Raw genomic sequence first — 24,128 nt, 5'->3', positions numbered from 1 at the left:
GGATTGGCCATGCTGATTTGCCCCATAGTGTTCAGGGATGTACAGGCTAGGTGGATTAGCCATGGGACATATAGGGATAGGATAGGGGTGTTGATCTGGGCAGGATGATCTTCAGAGAGTTGTTGTGGACTCAATGAGCTGAATGGCCTGCTTCCACATTGTAGTCATTCTATGATTGACAAGGCAAGAAAGATATCATAAATTGCTTAAAAGGCAGACATTCTTGTTTACTTTTAAAATGGATATTGCTGAACTAAAACATGACGATCACTGATTACATGACGCAAGTTAACTACCATTCTGGAAATTTCCAACCCGGATACACCTTAGATACCATTCTCCTGGAATCTCATACCTTTGCATTTTGTGGACATTGCTATCGGCAAGCTCAAAATAACAATAGATGTTACGTTTCTCCTTGAGGGGCTGGTAACAATGAGAGCTATTATACTTCATTATATCTGCACAGGAAATAATGACGCATCTATCCCAACATAAACTGTGGACTTTGACCACGAACATTGAACCCTTCCTTTTATTCATTCAAAGGATGTGGGCAACCCGTTAGCGCCTATCAGCAAATGCCTATAGGACAGTTAAAGGCCAAGGAATCACATATAGGGTAGATCAAGTCAGCACAGCAGATTTCCTTCCCTAAAAGCTATTAGTGAACCAGATGGTTTCCATAGCAATCAACAGTGATTACATGGTCACCATTAGGCTATCTCTTTTTAAAAGTAAATTGAATTCAATTAAAGTCTGCAAAGTGTGATTTTATTCCATGCCTCGAAGATATTATCCTGGTGAGTTCTGCTTTACTCATCTAGCGATATTACCGCCACATCACCACCTCCATACTGTACTTACTACACTTGTGGAGGTAATAATGGGCTGGCTCATCCCTAAAGGTGACTCCTGAATAGTCATCGCATGACAAAAACTCCTCTGGTCTTTGAGAAGTTTTACATATACATTTCTGAAGACTTCCCTCAGTCTGCTTTGTATCATTCAAGAGAGTTTAGTCAACATGAGCATCAACAAAACGCAGGACTCCAGCCTCCGAAGCCTGCTTCAAGTTTAAACTTCCTAGAAACATGTTCCTTTTGCAGTAGGCTGTCATCACTAGAAGATTGTTTCAAGTCTCTGTATGACAACTTCATTTGCTGTGCCCTTGTAAGTTTAAAATGATTCCTGTTACTCCTGCCTTGGCTCATAGAATCCAGTTGCATACTAAATGGCTAAGACTGACAATCTTGTGAATAAATATCCACAGTTTTCCTTTTCAAGTAATTTCTTCATTGTAAATTCCTTTTTCTTCCTTAAATGCTTGTGTGTGTGTGCATATATTGTGACAATCATCCCCAGGTTTGAATGCATGAATAAGCCATACTTTTTATTTAAACCTACAGAGAGTTTGTTGTAGGTTAGTTAAAAAAAATTAGACTCAAAGCAGAGGGTTTAGGGAAAAAATGTCACAACTTGTTCAATACAGAAAAGTAAATCTTTGCTTACAAGACATGAAAAAATGAAATAGTTCAATTTAATCTTGCTCACCTGTTCATAACAAACATGTAGTCACTTTTTCCATTATATTTCAGTGCCCACATTTTTCCAGATTCATTAATATCATACCTAATTTCTCTGTGGCAATTGCAACTATAGCCTGTCTGAAATTATCAATTCCAAGTCAATTGCACTGGATAATAGACAACATTATTGAATACACAAGGATCCACTGGGACTAAATGGAGACTTCTCAAACTAAGTTCAATACTTATCCTTTAAGCCAGTAAGCAGGGGAGACTTTCATTGTATTAATTTAGGCTAGACTCAATTTCAGATCTCTGTACTTAAAAAGTAACAATTCAATCTGTTATCTCAACTGGCCTTTCTAGCTACAAATGCATTTGTACAAAAATATCACACATGCCTTTCACTTTAAAATATGGGTAATACAAATTTTCAAGAATATCTTTTATGAGTTTCAAAACTACAAGGCAATTTTTGATTTTGATTTCACTATAGTATTAAGATTGCCAGGTTGTTTTAAGCAGCAATAGTTAATATTTCACAGTCATCAACAATGATAAACTAAACATCCTTTAAGTTATTTTTTAAACGTAAAAGTGCCAATGAAAAAATAAAACATGTAAAACAATTTTCTGATTTGCTTATTGAATGCATTGAGGGGCTGTGTTTCTTTTTTCAGAATATTCATATTGAACTTTTAAATTTGAGAAACACTTGCAATTGTTTTACTCTTACGTCTATCCCAGCCTAATGCTCGATGTTCTCTTTTTCAATATACTAGAAGGAAAGAAACATATTGTTGCACTAATATATTTATTTTCTTCTGGTATATTGAATATAAGTTTCTCCAAACTCCCACATGTCCTTTTTCTTTTAAATTGTTATATAAAACATTTCATGCTTTGCTGTTACTGAAATGAAATATCATATTCACTTACAAATGCAAGTTCTAAACATGTGTTTTTTCATTTTTTCCGTTCCAGATTAAAAGATAACTTGCTTTCTTACTTGAATGTTTTTAATCTGTTGGAAACCACACACAGTACTATTTACTTTACCATAGTTACAAAGGATATATATACAAAATATTAATATGACGTGTTTTTATCAAATTGTTATGAAGAGAATTAACATTTTACTTCATATAAAGGAACATAATGATTGGGAAGGTGTTGAAGCAACAAATGTCTCAATCTAAGATTTTAGTTCAAATTTATTCCAGACTATATCAAACTGTGTTAATTTGAAACAGTCCCAACATAAATCTTTATGGGCACAAAGCCAAAAAAACCTTTAAAATCTTCACAGCTGGCACAAATGTTGTGATTCGCAAAGATGGTTGCAGGAATGTTTCATGGAAATCACGCTATACCTATACATACTTGGGGTTGGTCTGAATCTTGCCACATCTGTCTCTGGAAGGGATTGGTATAAATCATGCTCTCAGTCTGTAGAAGGAATTGGACTGAATCTATACATTGAATGAAGTTTCTTTATCCAGTACCTGGCACAAACTGTAAAAGAAATCCTTGAATTGACATCTCTTGTAAAATTTATTTGGAACACGTATACAGTACACCAGTGTTTGTCCACCAGTGTTAATACATTACTTATTAGATAACTTATTTTGAAATGTGGCTTGTATTCAACTCAAGAAATAGTAGGAACTGCAGATGCTGGAGAATCTGAGGTAACAAGGTGTAGAGCTGGATGAAGGGTCTTCAGAAATCTGATGAAGGGTCTAGGCCCGAAACGTCAGCCTTCCTGCTCCTATGATGCTGCTTGGCCTGCTGTGTTCATCCAGCTCTACACCTTGTTATCTCATCATCCAAAACTCAACTGTTTCAATTCTCATCAAGTCCTGTGCTTATTAACCTACCGTGGCTCTGTTTAATAACTCACTTGATTTTAAAATTCTCGACCATGTTTTGAAATTCCTTTGGCTCATTTAATTCTGGCTGCATGAAAATTCCAATTTTATTCACTCCACTATTAGTGACCACACTTTCTGTTGCCTCAGCCATAAGTTCTGAAATTCCCTCCCATCTGCCCACTGACCTCTCTTTCCTTCTTTGAGGTATTAAATAAAATGTCTCGCTTTCATCAAACTTCCCAGGTATTTAAGTTGTGACCTTAGGCTCAGTAGAAGTCAGTTTGCTGGTTTGCAATGCAGAGTAGTGCCAACAGCATGGGTTCAATTCCCATAGCGGCTGAGGTCACCCTGAATATCCTATATAAATGACTACCATTGTCACTACCCCAAGGCATGAGGGATGGGAACATTCAGGTTAAACTCACCACCAGTCACCTTTCTGTAATGAGAAATCAATCCTCCAGAGCTATAGTGAATTTATCCTTTTACCTGACCCAGCGTTTGACCATTTACCGTGAACTTTGCATTCCTACTAATTCATCTTTCAACCTTCATAACGTTCCTGTTTTATGAGTTAATGATCCTTTCATAAACGTTCACCACTTCATTTATTCTATTAGTATGTTTAGATGTTCTGCTGTGCCAGCTACTAACCACTAGTTGTCTGTAAATTTCACTAACTTCTGTACTTTATCTAGTGCATCTTATATCATGGTTTCTTCATAAATATTAAAGAGCAATGGTGATAGTAGACAGCCTTGTCTCACCCTGTGTCCAATTACACATGGTTCAGCAAAGTAGAGCAAAGAAATGCGGATGCTGGAGATATGAAATGAACAAAAATGGAAAGCACAGGAGAAACTTAGCAGGCTTGGCATCATCTGTGGAGAGAAAATGCAGAGTTAACGTTTTGAATCCATGACTCTTGAAGTTCTGACCTTTTTTATTTTTTCAAGTTCAATGAATCTTGTTACAATTGGAGCAGTCTGTCTCAGGTAGAGAGCTAAAATTATTGTCCACAATTATCCAGTCAATTTTGACCACCTCTAGCACTGTTCAGCAAGTTGAAAGCCTTTTCAAAATCCATAAAGCATGTGTACAGTTCTTGTTGGTATGCAGTGCTTCTTTCACTGAACACACTCATTACTTCCATGGCCTCTTTAGTTCTGTAACCCTTCCGAAATCTGATTGAGTGCAGCTAATTTAGTTATTTAGGAATCAGTTGGCTTGCACGACTGGTCTGTGGTGCAGAATGGTACTGAGAGTGTGGGTTCAGCTCCTGCACTGGCTGATGTTATCATGACGGACTCTCCTTCTCAACCTCTCTCCTCGCCTGAGATGTGGTGACCCTCATATTAAACTACCACCAGTTTTCTTTCTCTAATGAGAGAGCAGCTTTATGGTCTGGTAAGACTATGGTGATGTTTAGTGGCTTGTTTTCTCTTTCAACCTATCTGCCAGGATCTTTAACATTATTTTGGGTACATATATAATCAATACAATGGTGTAATGCTCTTCACATCTTATGGTACCAGTCTCTATTATGCAATTAGTCTTAATCACTAGTGAACAGTGATTTCTGACTCTGACAATTTAATTATGTATTGTGGAGTTTTACTTTTGCAGAATTTATCAACTTTTGAAATTTTAAAGAGCTTTTTTTAATTGGCTCATCTGCCTTTAATTATTTCTCTCACTTAATACAATCTTTCTTTCCCTCTCTTTGTTTCACATTCTGTTTATGATTTAAAGATAATTTATAGTATCTGGTGCATTCTTTCTAGTTTAGAAAAATAGGGTTGAATTTTAAGGTAGAAGGGCATGTTGATTTGGGAACGATTGGAGGAGAGTTAAATCTGGAAATTGACATTGTGCCAGAAAGTTTGTCTGACTTTCACAATTAAGCACCAATTGGGGTCAAGTAATCACAAGAAAGGTGGTTTGTCAATTTCAATATGTTAATTGCCCAGTTACAATAATATTAACATGCCTTTGTAATTTAACTGTGGATCTGCAGATTCCTGGTACTTTAAGTGTAAACAAAATGGGAAAACCCGTGAATTATAGAGGTTAAATAGATGGCAAGGAAGAACTGAAATCTTACAGATGCTTTCTTATGTATTTGTGTGAAAGGCTTTGTATACAGTATTTTTGCTGAGAGGTCACTTTGAAGATTTGTCCATTTAGCCAGCAGTACTTAGAGAGGGCCAGAAGAGACACTGAGACAGGGAGTCAGCAGCAGCTAAAACAAAAGGTGAGAGAAGGACCCAAGACAGTCAGCCAGAATTACATAGAGGAACAGGGAGATGAGGGCCCCACAATAGGCAGTCAGCATCACTTAGAGGAAAAGGTAAGAGAAGGAACCCCAGACAAACAGTCAACAGCGTCAAAAGGAGCAGGAGAAAAAATGATCCTAAGGGAGGCAGTCATACACATTCATTGGAACTGACTCCTGGATAATTTTACTTCCTGCTTTCTTATTTCCAAATTGAAGTATATAGTGTAAGAGTAGGCTTAAGAAATGATAAGACAGCTCAGCTGCATGAAATAGTCATCCCATGCCATGTGGGGTGATCATAACATGGTACAATTTTCCGTTAGGTTTGGAAAATCTACCATTCTGTTTGAAATTCGAGTTGAAAATTTAATCAAAGGAAGTTATGAAAATATGAGGTAGAAATTGTCTGTGGTAAATAAGAAAATATATTCAAAGGCTTAATAGTAGATAGGCAATGGCTTGTATTTAAAGAGTTAATGCTTGTCTTTCAAAAATTATACATTCTTTATGGCAAAATACTCATTAGTGTAAGTGACAGAGCCATGGCTAACAGGTTAAAGGAGAATGCTTATAATGTCACAGGGGAAAAAATATCAGCCTGACGATTGGGAGAATTTTAGAATGCACAAAGAAGCACCAACGAAGGGATAAAGAAAGACAGAATAGAATATGACAATAAAATAGCAAAAAGTCATAAAAATGCATGGTAAAATCCTCTACACGTTCATAAAAAGGAACGATTAGCAAAGACAAGCGTTGGTCCATTACAGAGACAGGAGAATTTATCATGCAAAATGAAGAAATGGCAGATAAGCTGTATAATGACTATCTGCCTGTCTTCACAGAGAAAGGCACAATGAATCTCCCTGAAATAATTAAGACCCAAGGGTCTAGCAAGAGTATGAAACCGAAAGAAATTAGCGTTAGTATAAATAAATGTAGTATTAAATAATTTAATAGGATTGAAAGTTGACAAAATCCCTGAGACACAATGACCTTTGTCCTAGAGTGTTGAAAGAGATGGCTACAGCAATAGTGAATGTATTGGTGATTATCTTTCAAAATTCTATTAATTCTAAAATGGTGTTTATAAGTTAGAAGGTGGTAACTGTATCTCCAATGTTTAAGAAAGGAGGTAAAGAGAAAACAGAGAACTACAGACCTGTTAGCTTGACATCAACAGTAGGAAAACTATTAGAATCTATTATAATTGATTATTCGATACATAGGAATTATCTGACTGGATAAAATCATCATGAACTTATGAAAGGGAAATCATGTTTGACAAGCCTGAAGGGTGTTACTAGCACAGTCGGTAAGGGGAAGCAGTGGATGTGCTGTACTTAGGTTTTCAGAAAACTTTTAATAAAATCCCAAACAAGAGGTTAGCAAACAAAATGAAGGGGCATGGGTTTGGGGATAATATACTAGCATAAATTGAGGATTGATTAATGGAAGATAGTAGTGAGTAGGAATAAACAAATCAGATTGGCAGGTTCTAACTAGTGTGGTACTGCTTGGGCCCCATTTGTTCACAGTCTACATCAATGACTTTGATGTGGGAGTCAATTATAATATTTCCATGTTTGCAGATGAATCAAAACTTGGTGGCAATATGTGTTATGGGGAAATGTTTACAAAGAAGTATTAAGGGGATTTACACAGCATGTGGGTAGGCAAAATCATGACAGATGAAGTATAATGTGGATAAGTGTGAGATTGACCACTTCGGTAGAAAAAGCAAAGATGCTCTTCCCTAAATGTTGTGAGATCGGAAAGTGTTGATGTCCAAAGGGACTTAGGTATTCTTTATAAGTCACTGAAAGCTAACATGCAGGTAGGCCAAGCAATATGGAAGATAAATAATGTGTTAGCCTTCATCGCCAGTTGATTTGAGTACAGTCTCAAAGAAGTCTTGCTTCAATTATATAGAACACTACTGAGACAGTGCATGTATTATTATGTGAAATCATAGTCCCTTGCCTAAGGGATTACTTTCATTCATCAGGTTGTTTCCTGAGATGGTAGGAGAGATCAAGGAGCCTGGGCCTGTATTCTCCAAAGTTTAGAAGATTGAGATGTGATGTCATAGAAACTCATACACATTTTTAAAGCGGCAGGAAGAATGTTTCCCCTAACTGTGGGGTCTAGAACCATGGAATACAGTCTCAGAATAAAGACGAGCCATTTGGGACTGAGATAAGGAGAAATATTTTTACTCAGAATGTGGTGAATCTTTGAAATTCTTTACGCCAGACGATAGTGGAAGTTCAATCAATAAGTTCAAGAGACAGATTGAAATATTTCTAGTTACGAATGATTGCACAGAACACGGGAATAGTGTAGGAATATGGCATTGAGTTAAATCATCAGTCATGATCCACAGTAGCAGAGCAGGCCCAGGGAGCAGAATGACTTACTCATCTTGCTATTTTCTTATGCTCTTACTGATTCGAACATAGCAGAAATAGAGCATGCAGCCCCTCTTGATCTTGCTGTTACATTTAATAAGATCATGGTTGATCTTGGCCCTATATCCATTTGCCCATTCACTTTTCTTTTCCCTTCTTTCCCTGGAAGACCAAACATCTATCCATCTTACCCTTCAATGTACTCAATGAGTATTATCCACAGCCCACTGCATGACAAAGATCCACAAGATCCACAATCCTCTGAGTCAAGTTTCTCTTCATCTACCCCGTATTTTGTTCTGTCAGATTAGCATGAATGCCACTAATGCTGTATAATTTCTACTGATGACATGCAAGATGATCGAGACATGAGACAGCAGCATAAGAAGGAGCAGCACCAATTTACCCCTCAGAAATCTGCAGCTTGACAAAACGAAGGTGCAGCCTGCAGGAGACCATACCCACAACTCAAGGGCGACAGGGAGAGAATAATCTTCTTTAACATGTTGAAACACAGGTGATCAGGAGACTCAGAAACTGGTAGATATTTGCAGCCACCTTATCCAAATTTGTTGTGATATGAATATTGAGGCCACGTTTTACCAGTGGCTGTCAAAGTCACCATCAGTCCTTAACTCTGTTACCTATTTGAGTCCTTCCAGTGCCCTGCCAAAGATACTGCAGAATCTTGCAGTTAACAGCCTACAATTAGTTTAAAAAGAGGTTTGTTTTCTAAATTAGTCAATTACGTCTCATTTGCCACTGCAGTTTGCACATTTGGTTTTTCCTTGTAGCACCTCTGGTTTGCAGATGCAGGGCATTCATATACCAATTAAGGCACCTCCACTGCACCCAGCAATATTCATTTATATTCTGTCATTGGCAGTGTTGTGCAAAGAATAAAAAGGTGCAGATGCAGGTGTATACAAGATGTCCGGGTATCAGCTGTGCTGTTTTGGCATGTGTTAGTCCATCCCCTTGGAACTTTTGCACTGGTAATCAAGTTCATCAATTGGTTCCCTGAAGGCGGGGTTACCAATTTAATATACAGCTGATGGCTCCTTTGATTAACCAAATAATAAGATTTCAGTCTAGTACAAGATGAGCCATTAATCAGCCAGATATATATCATTAACAAGTTATCCATGTGTTGCAATCTGCACAACACTGCACAGCACTTAGTATTGTAACTACAGAGTCCAGAGCTTCTCCAGCTGATCCTGAGGCAGAAAAGATACAATGTGATGCAGCTGAGGCACCCACAGTGATGCATAATACCACTTGGAATATCTGAGGAGCCTTTGTTATTGCGAAGCTCACTTAATTCCAACAGCCACAAGCAAAGCCATTCCCCCTATGCCCCATTCCCTCAACTGAAAACAACCCTGCAATTAACCAAGCATCCCAACAATTACAGTACCTTTTTGCTTAATATTAATTATTTTCTTAGCATTAACCACAAGTGAAAAGACATCTGGCTGCCAGGAGGCAAAATGGAACATGGGAAAGTGGTGGAAAGAAATAATATTCTAACATTTTATAAATGAAAGAGAATCTTATTGACCATAACATTGTGTAGCACACCATATACAAATCCTAATGCAAATAACAATTTTTCCTCTTTACAGCACTTTTTTTCTCTCCAAACCAACACGCACCATCACCACACCGCCCCCTACACCCCCCCCCCCCCCCCCCACACACACACACACACACACACACACACAACTGTCTCCAACTCTCCACATAGTGTTGACATTGTCCAAGTGTTGCCTGTCATGGCTGAAGCAATGATATGGCAATGTGGCAAAGTGAGGAGGCACCCCATTACCTATATGGGGATTAAGTCTGCATGGTTGGTGCTATTCTACATTCTACATCTAACCAACTGAGCTAAACAACCTGTACAGCACTTCTATATAGTGCAGCACTTTGGCCTTTAGCATGCTATGTTCTCTTGCTCTGGCTCCACCAAAATCTGTTATATCTGTACCTGTGGAGGTGTAGACTCAACCAGGAGAATGTGAGGGACCACATGGGGTATAATATGAAGAGGAGGCCACAAATGAAAAGTGGAAGCATACTGAGCCACATTTTCATGTCTCATTCCGTTAGTGTCCATGTTATGACCCACTCACACTTCACTGCTAACAATGAGAAACATTGCCAACATGGGCCAAAAATATACAGCAGTCTCCTTAAAAGTTCCAACTTTTAACACTTTCTCTTGCAACAGTTGATTCATTATTTGACAATAAATTGGTTGTTTGCCCCATGTCACATTTATACTAGAAATAGAGTGATTCCAGGTAAGTTTGGGTCACATTTTTAACACTTTAACCTCCCACTGACTCCAAATTCACATGCGTTGGGTGGTGGGTGGGGATTAGTGTTTATAATTACCCTCCTATCATTTTAAATGCATCTTATCTGGATGCATCGCAATGTGGTGTGGCAACTGCTCTTTCCAATGCAAGGAACTACAGAGAGTCATTAACACAGCCCAGTCCATCACGCAAACCAGCCTTCCATCCATTGACTCCATCCAAACCTCCCACTAACTCAGGAAAGTAACCAACATAATCAAAGACCCCTCCCACCCTGGTTATACTCTCTTCTACGCTATTCCATTGGGCAGAAGATATAAAAGTTTGAATACATGTATGAACAGATTCAAGAATAGCTTCTTCTCTGCTGTTATCAGATTTTTGGATGGACCTCTCAATTCTGATCTCTCTCTCTGCACCTTCGCTGCAACTGCAACACTGTATTCTGCATTCTGTTCTGCTATCCTGATGCACTTAGTATGGTACAATCTGCCTGCAGAGCATGCAAAACACCACTTTTCACTGTATCTTGGTACATGTGGCAACAATAAATCAATCAACCAATCATAAATGGGGCGGAAGAGCAAAGGGATCTCAGGGCACAGGTGCACAATTCACTAGAAATAAAATTTACAGCAATAAAATTAGAAAAGGCAAGCAAAATGGATTCATTGTTAAAGGGATAGAATTGAAAAGCAGAGATGTTATGTTAATTTATATAGGACCTTGGTTAATCGACATGAGAGGCATTGAGCACAGATCATCACAATATTGCACAAAGGAGAAGGAAGAACTGAAAAAGATTTAAACAAAATTCACAAGGATACATATGCAAGAACTCAGATGAATTAAATATCAGTAATGTTTCTATAGAAAAGATGACACTGTTTAAGAAGGATTGATAGAGAAAATGTGTCACATCCAGAACTTCAAGAGAGTCAGGATGCAGAGGTGGGTATACTGCCCATCTCAGAAGAGAAGGTGCTGGAGAGCTGAAAGGTCTGAAGGTGGAGAAATCACCCTGCTGGATGGGCTACTCCCCAGAATTCTGAAGGAGATAGCTGGGGCCATTGTAGAGGCATTGGTGGTGATCTCTCAGAAATCGTTGTTGTCGGGTGGGTTCCAGAGGAGTGGGAAATGGTTAATGTAACACCCCTGTTTAAGAAGGGAGGGAGGCAGGATGCAGAAAACTATAGACCAGTTAGCCTGACCTTGGTCATTGGTAAGATTTTAGAATCCATTGTTAAGGATGAAATTGTGGAGTACTTGGAGATGCATGGTAAAATAGAGCTGAGTCAGCACAGCCAAAGGCAGTAAATATAAAACAGGCACAAACAATTCCAATTGGGAATTTGTGATCATACATTTTGCGCAGTGTGCATCTGCGGAATTTGCTGTCAAATCGAATTGTTAAAGTGAACAACATGGGTACATTTAAAAGGAAGCTGGAAAAACACATGCAGGGTAAAGGAATCAAGAGTTATTCAGATAAGATGAATGGGTATGTGAAGAGGTTTATGTGGAGCATAAAGCCAGGCATGGACCAGCTTTGAGTGATTTGCTCTGTGCTGGGCATTCTGTGTAAAGCTTATGGGATAGTACAACTGACAGAAGAATCCCCTGCCACCTTACCTTGTAGGATAATGGGCAACTGCCCTTTATACATATGTGGGTTTGATCACAAACACAGATCGTGAGCAACGTAATTTGGAGAAAATAAGTCTGAGAAAATGAAGGGATTTTTTTTAAAGTGCTTCAAACATAAGACAGTCATTTTAAGCTCTCTCTGTATTTGCTGACATTTAACGTTCAAGCATTTGAGACAATAAAAATGACTAAATAGACGATAGGAATAGATTTCTGTGTGAAGAAATGATAGCAAACTACCAGCACCAGGTTATAGGGCCAAAGATCTGGTCAGAAATACTATACATGCCCAAATAGCATTTATAAACGGTACAAATGAGTTTCTGCCAAAGACACATTCCATTTGAACAACCTAATGTTACTTTAAAAAGTAAGTCACGATTAAGTTCTATAAACGGAAACTTGGTTTCTTTTATAAATATTTTGCATATTATATAATCAATTCAAACTGCTAATAGCTTTTTTTAAGTGCGCACATTTCATTTTCTAGGATTACCACTAAGATTAAACAGGAATTTGCTCAATCCGCACTTTTTTCTGGAGAAAATGAAATCTGTTTTGATAGAAATTACTGGATATCTCAAGACTGAGGAACACTTTTCTGAGAAGTAACTTTACAATCGCAACCAGCAATAAGAATGACCGGCAGCTATGAAAAAAAAGCTCCAAAATCAGTCCATGCAGCAAGTAACTTGAAAAGGTTATAGTTTAGCGCGCAACTGTCTTGCTAAGATCCACACTTTATTAGCAAACCGAGAAAAGGCGCTTATCTATGTCCAAGTATTTTTATGGGTCCCGCTGGACTGACGCGAGTCTATTCTGTTCCCTTTGTGTATTGTCAGTGACTGCTCGCAGGTGTTAGCTTTACAGCGGGATGTAAACCATCTGAACGGGTTATGGCTCATCTTCACCCACTACTGGTGTCAGCTACTCCAAATTACACAAGACGTCTTAACAATATGAACGTGCCCATCTCTGTCCATTGGGAATAATCTAATCGAAAGAGCCTCGCAGTGTCAGCGCACATTTCAGTGACTCACACTGTCGGGGAAGCAGTTTTTGAAAGGGAGTTTCTCACCTTGTTTCAATGTGGAGATAGCAGCAGTGCCAGTACCCACCGTGTCTGCAGTTGCAATAAGCCCAGTCGATCCGTCCGCGCTGATTTCTGATAAAGCACCAGGGTTTCCTCCGTCCGTCGGGATTACGGCAGAAGTTGTGATCTCCCAGCCCTTTGTTCGGGAACCTCTCGGCGATCTTGGGGATCCGGCTCCAGTGTAGGCACCTGTGGCCGGACTCGGTGACACCGTGAGGCCGTTTCGAGTCAGCCAAGGTGCCTTGCAGGCAGCCGCCGGGGGCGCTGGGCGAGCGAGCCGGGCTACCCAAGCGCCAGAGCCCGCTACTGGCCAGGAGAGCAGCTACAGCTAGTACACTGCCCGTGGTCCTCATGGCCAGCTCCATCCTGCACCATCCATCCCCCAGAATGGGAGAAGAGGCTCGAAGAGGCTCGATAGGGAAGGCGGGCTTTCTGAGGAATGGATGATTAAACACCGTTATAAATATGTGTGTGTGTGTGTGTGTGAGAGAGAGGTGCTGAGAAATAGGAGAGGAAATAACACCACTCGAGAGAAGTGACCCAGCCAAGTGCTACCAGACCTGTCAACATTGAAGCACTGGCTCAATAACGTGTCCCCTCCGCCTGAAGTGACACTGACAAGGGCAGGCGGGAGGGGAGGGCACCTTATGTGTGAGAAAGGATGAGACAGATAGAAGTTGTGTTTTGTTTTCACACAGTCGGTGAGGTTTCCAGGATCTTGCCAAAAGGGTCGAGTTTTGTTTGGGGGGTGGGTGGGTGGGTGGGAGATATCATAAAAAGGGGGCTGTTCCTCCCGTTTGTGGCGCCGCCTTCAGCTATATGACCAGCTTTTCAAATTTAAAGATTTTTATACTCAAACGAGCTGCACTCCTGCAGGACAGCGAACAAAAACCTGCCCCCAGCCCCCCAACCCCCCAACCAAGAAGCTTCGCTGGAGAGTGGAACATTGAAAAGTGGCAGAAATTTCCCGACTTGGGAAAATATTCTTCTTGCGATTGGCAGAGATAATACTGATGCCTTGATCTCCCGGTGTTGCCTGGCTGTGAGTGCATTAGAATATCTACTTTGCAGAAGCGAACTGCCAGTCCCCTGTTATCAAGGTAAAACAGCGCACTCCAGTCTTACTTCCAACTGCACCGTCTTAAAAGCTGTTAACATTTTATAAGTCTCATAAAACAATGCAATTTACAAAGGGACAAAAGGCCCGGTCTGTTCCTTTCAAGCTTTCTTTGTTCAAAGTGGTCTCTTTTTTCCCCGAGCTCTTCACAATTGAATCTAGTACACTCACATTACTAAGCAACGCTGACCGCTCTGTACTGCGGGACTGCTCACTGAGCCCAGTTCAGGTCAATATTAACATACAGATCTGATCAGTTACCGGAGGGTCAACACTCGGCAAAAATACATTCTGGTAACGTCTATTAATCAGAATAAACGAATAAAGTAACTAATAGTGTGTAGGTGTTCCTGCTGTCTGTTATTAATATAAATGCTCTTCACATGTCAAATGACAGGTCATCTCTTTCTAAGGTAATACTTTTTCTTCCAGCGCGCCTAATTGTTTCGGGCAATTCAGTAGTAGTATTTATAACTGAGTAAACAGGAGTTCTTTTTTTGCAAGAGGAGGAAAAGAATGGACCTATAAGTGATCAAATTCTGCCCTCGTTGTAATTAGAAGTGATTGACTTGAGATTTTGTATAGACAGTCAGGTATAAATAGTTTTGGAGGTGCTAATGACTGATAATTTTTTATTATACCAGGAATTGCTCTATTACAGTGTGTATAAACAGTTAGTATTTGTGGGAAAATAAGAAAACATGGGCCTTTCAAACTCACAAACCAATTTCACCATTGAATTCGATGACAACGCAATTTACCCACCTTGACTGTATAACCCCCTAATAGTCTTAGCTAACAAAACAAAAAAGTTTCAATCTCAGGCGTGAAATTTTCAGTTGACCTTGCATCAGCAGTGTTTTGGAGCAGGGTTACAGATTTTCATTTCCTAAAGAAATGAAAGGGCCGAGTTGAGAACAGTTGTGCACAGCAGGAGACAGGCTTTGCTGTACGGAGCTTCAGTATTAAGAATACGAAGAGAAAGCAGCCAGTAGCAGTTAGTCTGGTAGGTGTCATTGTTATTTCCGCAGTTCTCCAGTCTGAAGGCAGCTCTCACACCTTTGCCTGAAGTCAAGCATGATTTACAATCAAGGTGTCAGACTTCACTTAGCACCCCACCTCACAATCCTCACAGTAAAAGAAAACTAACCAAACTTGGTTCACATTCTTCCCAAACTAAAAACACAGACACATGATCTGGAATCACAATCTGAGATTAGAAACGGAGATCTGTGTTTAAAGCACTTCCCCTCCATTCAGTGAGATCACGGCTGATCTGCTCAGGCCTCTACCACTTTTTTTGCCAGACCAGATGTTGGAAACGAAGATGATAAATGATTTAAAAAAAGAAAGTTGAATTTACCACATGAAGGAAAATAAACATACAGAGCCGGAGGGATCAAACCACAGAACCAGGGAAAAGGCAAAGGATTGGCACAAGACCATAATCTTCATACAGAGAGCCTGTGCTGATATAATGGGCTGAACGGTCTCCATCTGTACCATAACAGTTCTGTGATTCTGTGATTCACTCCTTTGCAGCAATGTCTGTGTAAACAAATAGAACTATCTATTTTAGCTATGGGTTTATAGTAAAACCGACCAGTGTTACTTTGTCACAGTTGGAAAGTGGGGAACGATGAATCAAACCCTCATCACTCTGAACGCCACAATCCCATTACCTTTTCACCTCCAAATGTCAGAAACAGACTGATTGAGAAGTTCACGATTCTGATCTTCTGTTTTCAAGGCACTGTATGGCTTTGCCCCATTCTACTTTAAATAATCTTATCCTGTCCCACCTGCTTGCACACACCTAAGACACTAACACTTGTGCTTCTCCCCTATAGTTTATCATTGTGGCCAATTCGTTTTGCTATTTTATTCCATTTCTGAAATCACAAGCCACTCCCTTCTGTTCTATCATCCCCTTCTCTGATTTCAAAAATCTCTTGTTGAATCTTCTGCTTGCGCATTATCTTCAGAAGCAATTTCAGCATCCCTATTCCCAAATTGGCTGTTCACCTACTCAATTCCTCCCATTGCAAAGCATTCCAAGCTCTCTTCTTGCTCATTTAGAATTAACTTTCTAGCTCAGAACTTCATGTTTGAGTTAAATGGGGACAACAGTTCTCATGGGAAGAATCTAAGCATGAAATTCAGGCTGACACTGGCATGGAGTATTGAGGGAACATTTCACTGTTAGAGGTGGTTTAATAGCAGTAGAATTCTCACTGTTTGAATATGTCCAAGCTGTAAGTGATTTCAAAGATCAAACATTTTACAACTAAATCTACACTAATGTATTTGATTATAGTGGAGTATGGATGCATGCTACTGCCCCACTCTCCTGGCTCCTTTCACATGATACCAAGTGTAATAACATTCCATGGTTCTACATAGCTTGAAAATGGCAGTGGATAACCAATATAAGATTGTATCTCCTTTTACACCCTTCTCTGCAATAGGGTTGTTGATCATGGCTTCTGAAACTACAAACTTTGTCAGCCAGAATGAGGTTTGAATTGGTGCTATTGGTATTAATCTACACCATACCCTTCACTAACTGGTCTAACTGGGTCCATTATTGATGATGATATCACTTGGGTGAGTTATCAAATGGAGGCCAATTTCATCGTCTCAAAGATTTTAGAAGAGCATTTCTAAGAGTTGGGAAGTTCTCCCCAGTAACCTTGTTAATATTTATCCTTCAACTGAAAGACATTAACAGGTCAGTTATCTCATTACCGTTTTTGGTATTTCGCAGTGTACAAATTGGCTACAGCCTTTCTTTCATTACTACAGTGACAACACTTCAAAAGGAAGTAGCTCATCAATATCCTTTGACAACATCTTCCATACCTACAGCTACTACCACCTGGAAGGACAAAGGCAACAGATGCATGGAAACACCACCACCTACAAGTTCCCCTCCAAGTCACACACCATCCTGACTGCTCAATGACCTGGAATACTGTTCCTGACAATACTGTGTCTACCTACGTCACATGGAGTCTGGTTCAAGAACACAGCTCAACTCCACCTTCTCCAAGATAATTCAGGATGGGCAATAAACCAATGAGTCCACATCCCATGAAGTTCAGGTAAGGTTTCTGAGACTAAACCCCAGAACTGCCTATGAGGAAAATTTGGAAAGGCCAGGCTTGTGTCCACCAGTTTCAAAGAGTAGGAGGCAACTTGATTAAAACATGCAAACCCCTGAGGGTCTTGACAGGGTGCATGTGGAAAGACTGTTTCCTCCTGTGAAGAATATAGAACTGAGGATTAAAAAAAAAACACGCATTGCTGACAGAGGACAGTTTTGCTTTCTCATCAAGCGCTGTGAATCTTTGGAACTCTTCCACAAAAGACAATGGAAGCAGAGTCTTTCAATACTTCTAAGGCAGAGCTGGAAACATTCTTGATAAGAGAGGGGTGAAAGGTTATCAATGTTCAGCAGGAATGTGAAATAATCAGATGAGCAATGATTTTATTGATTGGCAGAGCAGACTTGAGGAGCTCCAGCTCCTGGCATGATCTTATGTGTGTAGAAAAGAATTTTTTTAAAAAAGTGCTTACTTGGTTGTAAAGCATTGTGGGAGGTCCTGAGGTGGTGAACTTCTTTTTTATCTGTCTGTAAGAAGTGCTAAATAATAAAACAAGTTGCTGCTCTTGCATTCAGTATGGTCAATTATTAAGATAACAGTTTTAATATTTTACAAACAAGAATTTTTACTTTTGCTTCAGGCAGTAAACACTAACTGTGACCTTTCACTATTTATTATAAGAGACACGTTGCCAAAGCGTAACATTGCATAGACATGTATTCAACCCACTCAAACTACAGGCATAATCTGTGCCCGACCCAAGACATTTTGCCAAGAGGAATGCATTCTATGCTACACCCAACCCTGAAAACAATCTATGTAGTTAATAAATTTTGTGAAGTGGTGAGGTGTTGTTCATCCCAAATAATATATTGCTACCTCATATATAAAACTCAGCACTACAAAGAGGAGCAAAACAAACTGAGCATACAAAACACAAGTGTGAATTCAAAACAGAGATAGTAAGAACTGCTGATGCTGGAGTCAGAGATATAACAGTGTGGAGCTGGAGAAATACAGCAGGCCAGGCAGCAACAGAGGAGTAGGAAAGTTAACGTTTTGAGTCATGAAACGTCAACTTTCCTGCTCCTCTGCTGCTGCCTGGCCTGCTGTATTCTTCCAGCTCCACGTTGTGTCATCTGTGAGTACAAAACACATGTTTTAGCCACTTGCATGTTCACTCAGGTGCAATAAACAAATGCGCTGCATAGTCTGGGTAAATTGAGTTGCTTGTACTGATCCCTGAATTCTGTGGTGATGCAATTCAGCAGAAGCTACACAATTCTGTACCTTCCTTGCGCCAGGAATTGACTTTCTAATCAAAACAGCAATGCATGCTCTGTCTGGCAGACATGCTCTGTGTCAGAAGCAGACAGCTCACAATGTTACTTGGACAGTATTGGAAACAACTTCCATTAAACTGTACCAATTGTGAAAGCATCCAACAGTGAGAAGAATCAGAGTCAGTTGCTGACTTACAGAATCTGGCCACATTAGCTATCATTTATATGTGAGATTTAACTGTGAATTTCAGCAAGTTATTTGACTACAGAGTACATCACACTCAAAAATTAGTCTTGTGACAGTGATACTGTGAGTGCTGCGCCGCAGAAAAACCTTCCAGCGGAATCTTCCCAGGTCCTGAACAGTATTGGCAACGATGAGAACATTGGGAAATTCAAGTTAGATGGCCAGTGAGGAGCTTCTTAATGTCAAAAGCAAGAAGCCCCATTTTCCAAAAAAGTATTGGCTGACAAGGCAGGATTCTCACTGGTGAGTGGTGAGAGGCCTATTTTCATCAATTAAATTGGAAATGAGATAGTGACAATCCCCAACACGGAGGTCAGAGCAGTTAAATGGTGATGTATGAGGAGAGATTGACTAAGATTGTTTTCACTGTTGTACAGATGAATGAGGGGAATCTTACAGAGACTTATAAAAGGCTAACAGGACTGGGCAGGGTAGGTGCAGGGAGGATGTTCCCGAGGGTGAGAGTGTGCAGAACCAGGGGACACAGCCTGAGGATTCAGGGTAGACCATTTAGGACGGAGATGAGGAGACATTTCTTCACCCAAAGAATGGTGAGTCTGTGGAATTCATTGCCACAGGAAGTAGTTGATGCCAAAACATTGAATGTGTACAAGAGGTGGCTAGATATAGCACTTGGGGCAAGTCGGATCAAAGGTTATGGAGAGAAAGCAAGATTATGTTATTGAGTTGGATGATCAGCCATAATCATGATGAATGGTGGAGTAGACTTGAAGGGCTGAATGGCCTCCTCCTGCTCTTATCTTCAATATTTCTATGCCTCCAGCTCACTGCTTCCACCTCCACCATTGGCACCTGGCACCTATATCTCTGGCTACATTTCATGGGCAGAGCCATGTTCGCAGAAATTGGCAACTGACTCATACCAGCCTCCCATCATCATCATCATCATCATTATGGCACATCTCTGATCCACTTCAGGTATGATGCTGCACAACCATGCTGCACTTTGATGTGCACCAGCACTTTTCAGTTCAATAATGTTGCATGGACACGTTGCTCACAGGAACAGGCACCCATCCCATGAGCTGGATAGGGCTGCATCTCAGGGCTACTCACTCACTCTGTTAGCTCTCACTGACTTTGCACCTCCTTAGATGTTCATAGCATCCTTGCCTTGCCTTGCCTTTGGATGCACAGCCCTTCAGCTGCTCTTTAAATGCTCACTGTACTTCTGTCATGCTGCATTACTTTGTTTAGCACAAAGCCAAACAGTCATTATGATTATATACTGTCCTCTGTCACATGGTTGATCACGTTCCTGTATGGCTCCAGGCTATATCAATGCCACACTTATAATTGATGCCAGCAACCTACATGGCAAATGCATTGCATGTGCTTCAACTAAACAGCCAGGTGCCAAATCAAAGGGGAGTAGATCTCAGTCAAGTCAAAAAAGGCTGTTGAGAGTCAGATTCTTGTTGCAGTTGTGTCAAGGGTATTGTGTGATCATAGTCCAGGGGCTTGGGCATAGTTAGACATCCTCTTGGGGCGATCAGGGTCAGTGATTCATCCACTACCATCTGGGAAATGAGCCGTTGTTAGTCCTGCAGATCCTGGGCAAACAGTCGGGAGGGTGTTCATGGAATGTCAGTCAGACAGCCAAGGATCTGGTCAGTCATGGTTGAGGCTGTCTGTCCAAGTCAATTGGTGGGCTGGGCCATTGTCAGTCCTGGTGCTGAATGAAAGTTAGGGGGAGATTATCAAGGGACTTTGCTGTGGAAGGGAAGAGTGGGAATTCAATGTTGGGGTTTAAAGGCAACAACCTGGGATACAGAGGGTACATGCATGGTGAAGGTGGGAAATTCAACATTTAAGTGGGTGAGTTGAGAATGCATGGCAGGACATGGAATTCTGTGAGAGGAAGCGTTATCAGCAGTCACCACCTCTGTGGCTTCAGCTCCAAGTGGTAGAGTCATAGAGAGTCATAGAGTCATACAGCATGGAAGAGGACCCTTCAGCCCAACTTGTCAACGCTGACTAAGCTTCCTAAACTGAACTAGACCCATTTGCCTGCTTTTGGCCCATATCTCTCTAAACCTTTCCTTTCCATGTACCTGCCCAAATGTCTTTTAAATGTTGTAACTGTACCTGCTTGTACCACTTCCTCTAGCAGCTTGTTCCATATACGCATCACCCTCTGTGAGAAAAAAGTTGCCCCTCAGGTCCCTTTTAAATCTTTCCCCTCTCACCTTAAACCTATGCCCTCTAGTTTTGGACTCCTGCACCCCGGGGAAAAATAACCTTGGTTATTCACCTTATCTGTGCGCCTCATGATTTTATAAATCTCTGTGAGGTCGCCCCTCAGCCTCCTACGCTCCAGGGAAAAACAAGTGGGGATCAGTATCATGGGCAGTCCAGGGATTGCCATGAATAAAGGGACATGGACGTTCAGGGGATTGTTGATTATCAGGCTGAGTCTTGGACTTACTGTGCAAAGCATGATCTGCATTCCCTGCCATATTCTCTCGGTTTCTAAATGCAAGCTGCAAATGGAAAATAGCAGTGACCACACTTGGAGTGGGCAGATTCAGTGTTTTTACTTCTGTTCCAACATGCAGGATGCACGAGTCAGCAATGGAAGGTCCTTTAAGGCCCTTTAAACATGCACTTGCAGGCTACAGGTTGAAATCATTTGCAATCATAGCATCATGAATGTGAAATGCCTGCAGTGCCCAACTATGTGATGTTCAAATGCTGGCCATAATCTTGACTATGTCATTCATTATTGCAGATTGAAGATAGGCATCTCTAAAAAGCAGAAGTAATGACAGATAATCTTAAATGTGGCACCAGTCAGCCGCAAAGCAAAAAGCTAATGCAAGATGGGGAAGGATTTTTTCAGCTAGAGGGTAGTGATCATATGGGACTCATTGCCATAGAAGGCTGTGGGGGCCAAGTCATTGAGTGTATTTAAGATAGAGATAGAAAGGTTCTTGATTAGTAAGGGAATCAAAGGTTGCAGGGAGAAGACAGGAGTATGGAGTTGAGAAATATACCGGGTATGATAGAATGATGGAGCAGACATAATGGGCCGAATGATCTAATTCTTCTTCTATATCTTATGGTCTTATGGTCTAAGATGTCATGGGCTGCGCAGAGCATGGAACTTAGTCCTCTCACCGTGAACGGTGAGTATTTGCTAACAGACTCTTACAATGCAATAATGTCTTTCTTAGGTAATGTGAGGCTAGGAGCACAAGGCCTCAATACTCATGCAGCACTTACAATCTCCTTACAAATGCTCCATTGCTCAGTAAAGGGGGTTCTGCTATAATGCAATAGATGCATTCCTCTGAAATGACGCATTATAGAAAATTGCGCTATAGAAGTAACAGGGCCTATAGGAAAAGGGGGTTTGGGGCAGACCAACAAAAAAAAATCACTCAAAATGACTCTAAAATCACTCAAAAGCATAATACAAAGGTTAACACAGTTTGAATAAATGTTTAATTCACATGTAACAATGAAACAGCAGTAAATTTATTACCTTATCTTGAAAAACGTCAAGATGGGGAAGGAGGTTCTGAGGTAGCTCTGTTGTTAATGCAGGGGCTGATGGTCATCGTCGTCGTCATCATCATCATCATCATCATCACCTTCAGGTGCAGTTGTGGTTGCACGGTTAGGGCGAAAAATAGTTAATCCAGAATTGGATGGCGGTGGTTCATTGCCTTCTGACCATTTCTTTGGGGATTGGCTTAAGAAAGACATCTAGTTTTTGGTGCTTTGCTTTTTTTCTTTGTTCATCGAGAAGCAGTTCATAAGGTGCCAAAAAAGATCTTACTTCACGAACTGCTGCCCTGGTGCATTCTGAATTGTAATCATCGTCCTCTAATCGTTGCAAATGTTTCTCAATTGCCCTCAGGATAGAAGACAAAACAGAAGTGGAAAGTTCTCGTGGTGCTGCATCCTGGACTTCATCTTCTTCATCTCCAGCTTCCACTCCCCCCTCAGAGACAAGTTGTTGTAGATCAGCTGCAGAGAGGTCTTCACAGTGGGACTCAAGCAGCTCTTCAACAGCCTCACTCTCCTCTTCTTCAAATCCAGCTTGCTTTGCAAGATCAACACAATGTTGTTTGATTCTTGGGAGCTCCTCTGACATATCAAAGCTTTTTAAATCTTGAAAAAAATCTGGGAGAAGCTTCCATCAAACTGCATGCAAGCAATCCCTACTGACATCATCCCAGGCCTCCACGATAATGTCAATTGCATTCTTGATGTTAAATCTCTTTCAAAATTGAAGAATACTGTCCTTATCCCCCTCAGTGGCTGCAATCATCCTCTTAAGTGTGAGCCTTAAATAATAAGCTTTAAAAGCTGCTATTGCACCCTGGTCCACGGGTTGAAGGAGACAGGTTGTATTTTGGAGTAGAAATAGTACTTTGATGTTTTCAGAAAGCTCACCAATGGTGGGAGGATGGCTTGGTGCATTATCCAGGATGAGGAGAATCTTGAAATCCACATTTTTTCCCCTGCAATACTTTCTAAAAACATTTTCAAAAACATCAACAATAAAAAGATCTGGAGCATGTGCTTCATTCATAGAAATGTAGGTTGTTGATGGCATTCACTTCCAGTATAAAGAAAATTTGATGTAAGTTTTAGCCTTCTTCATACTTTTTTTTTACTATGGGAGGGAATGCTATCACGTGCTCCTTGTCTGCAGCTTTGCTACAGAACTTTATGTAATGTAAAGCAGAGCGGTTCTTAAAACCAGCAAACCAGCCACTGCTAGCACTAATGGCAGGCACATCTGTAGGATCTTTGGCTTGTTTAGTCAGATCTTCATAAAATGATAAGACTTTCTGTTTTATGGGGAGAAGGGTGGTCCCAGATCACATCTTCATTTGCTCTTCTATCCACACACTTAGAAGCTGCTCCATCTCCTCAAGTTCCTTTGTCTGTAACCTCACAGATTTGCCACCACAAAGCCCATGAACCAATCATGTGATATCGATGTTGGAATCGCGTAATAGCCAACACAAAGTTCGTGTTTTACAAATACCGTTGCCCTATCCGTCAATCACATTACAGCCAATTCACATTGCCAGAACATGCATTATAGGAGAACCCCCTGTATAACAATCTGCACAGTAAACAGTTGCAACAAAAGGCACCCATTCTGATTTTTAAACTTAATGAAAGCTAATGGATTATGATCTAAATGAGCATATCCTTGTTCTCATGTCAGATA

General features: G+C 40.5%; 1 protein-coding gene across 1 annotated transcript in view; it reads right to left on the bottom strand.

The window, feature by feature from the left end:
* prss12 (serine protease 12) overlaps positions 1-22,759 on the bottom strand; it is a 142,820-nt gene extending 120,061 nt beyond the window's left edge. Inside the window, exons 1-2 of the mRNA XM_048604917.1 lie at positions 22,719-22,759; positions 13,185-13,591 (exon numbers count right to left, since the gene is read on the bottom strand). Coding sequence (XP_048460874.1) covers positions 13,185-13,591; positions 22,719-22,759 — 448 coding nt within the window. The remainder of the gene's footprint in view (positions 1-13,184; positions 13,592-22,718) is intronic.
* Between the last annotated feature and the right edge of the window lie 1,369 nt (positions 22,760-24,128).

Source organism: Rhincodon typus, chromosome 1 (assembly GCF_021869965.1).
Source record: "Rhincodon typus isolate 14 chromosome 1, sRhiTyp1.1, whole genome shotgun sequence".
Classification (NCBI taxonomy): Eukaryota; Metazoa; Chordata; class Chondrichthyes; order Orectolobiformes; family Rhincodontidae; genus Rhincodon; species Rhincodon typus.
This window is presented reverse-complemented; position numbering and strand designations above follow the sequence as displayed.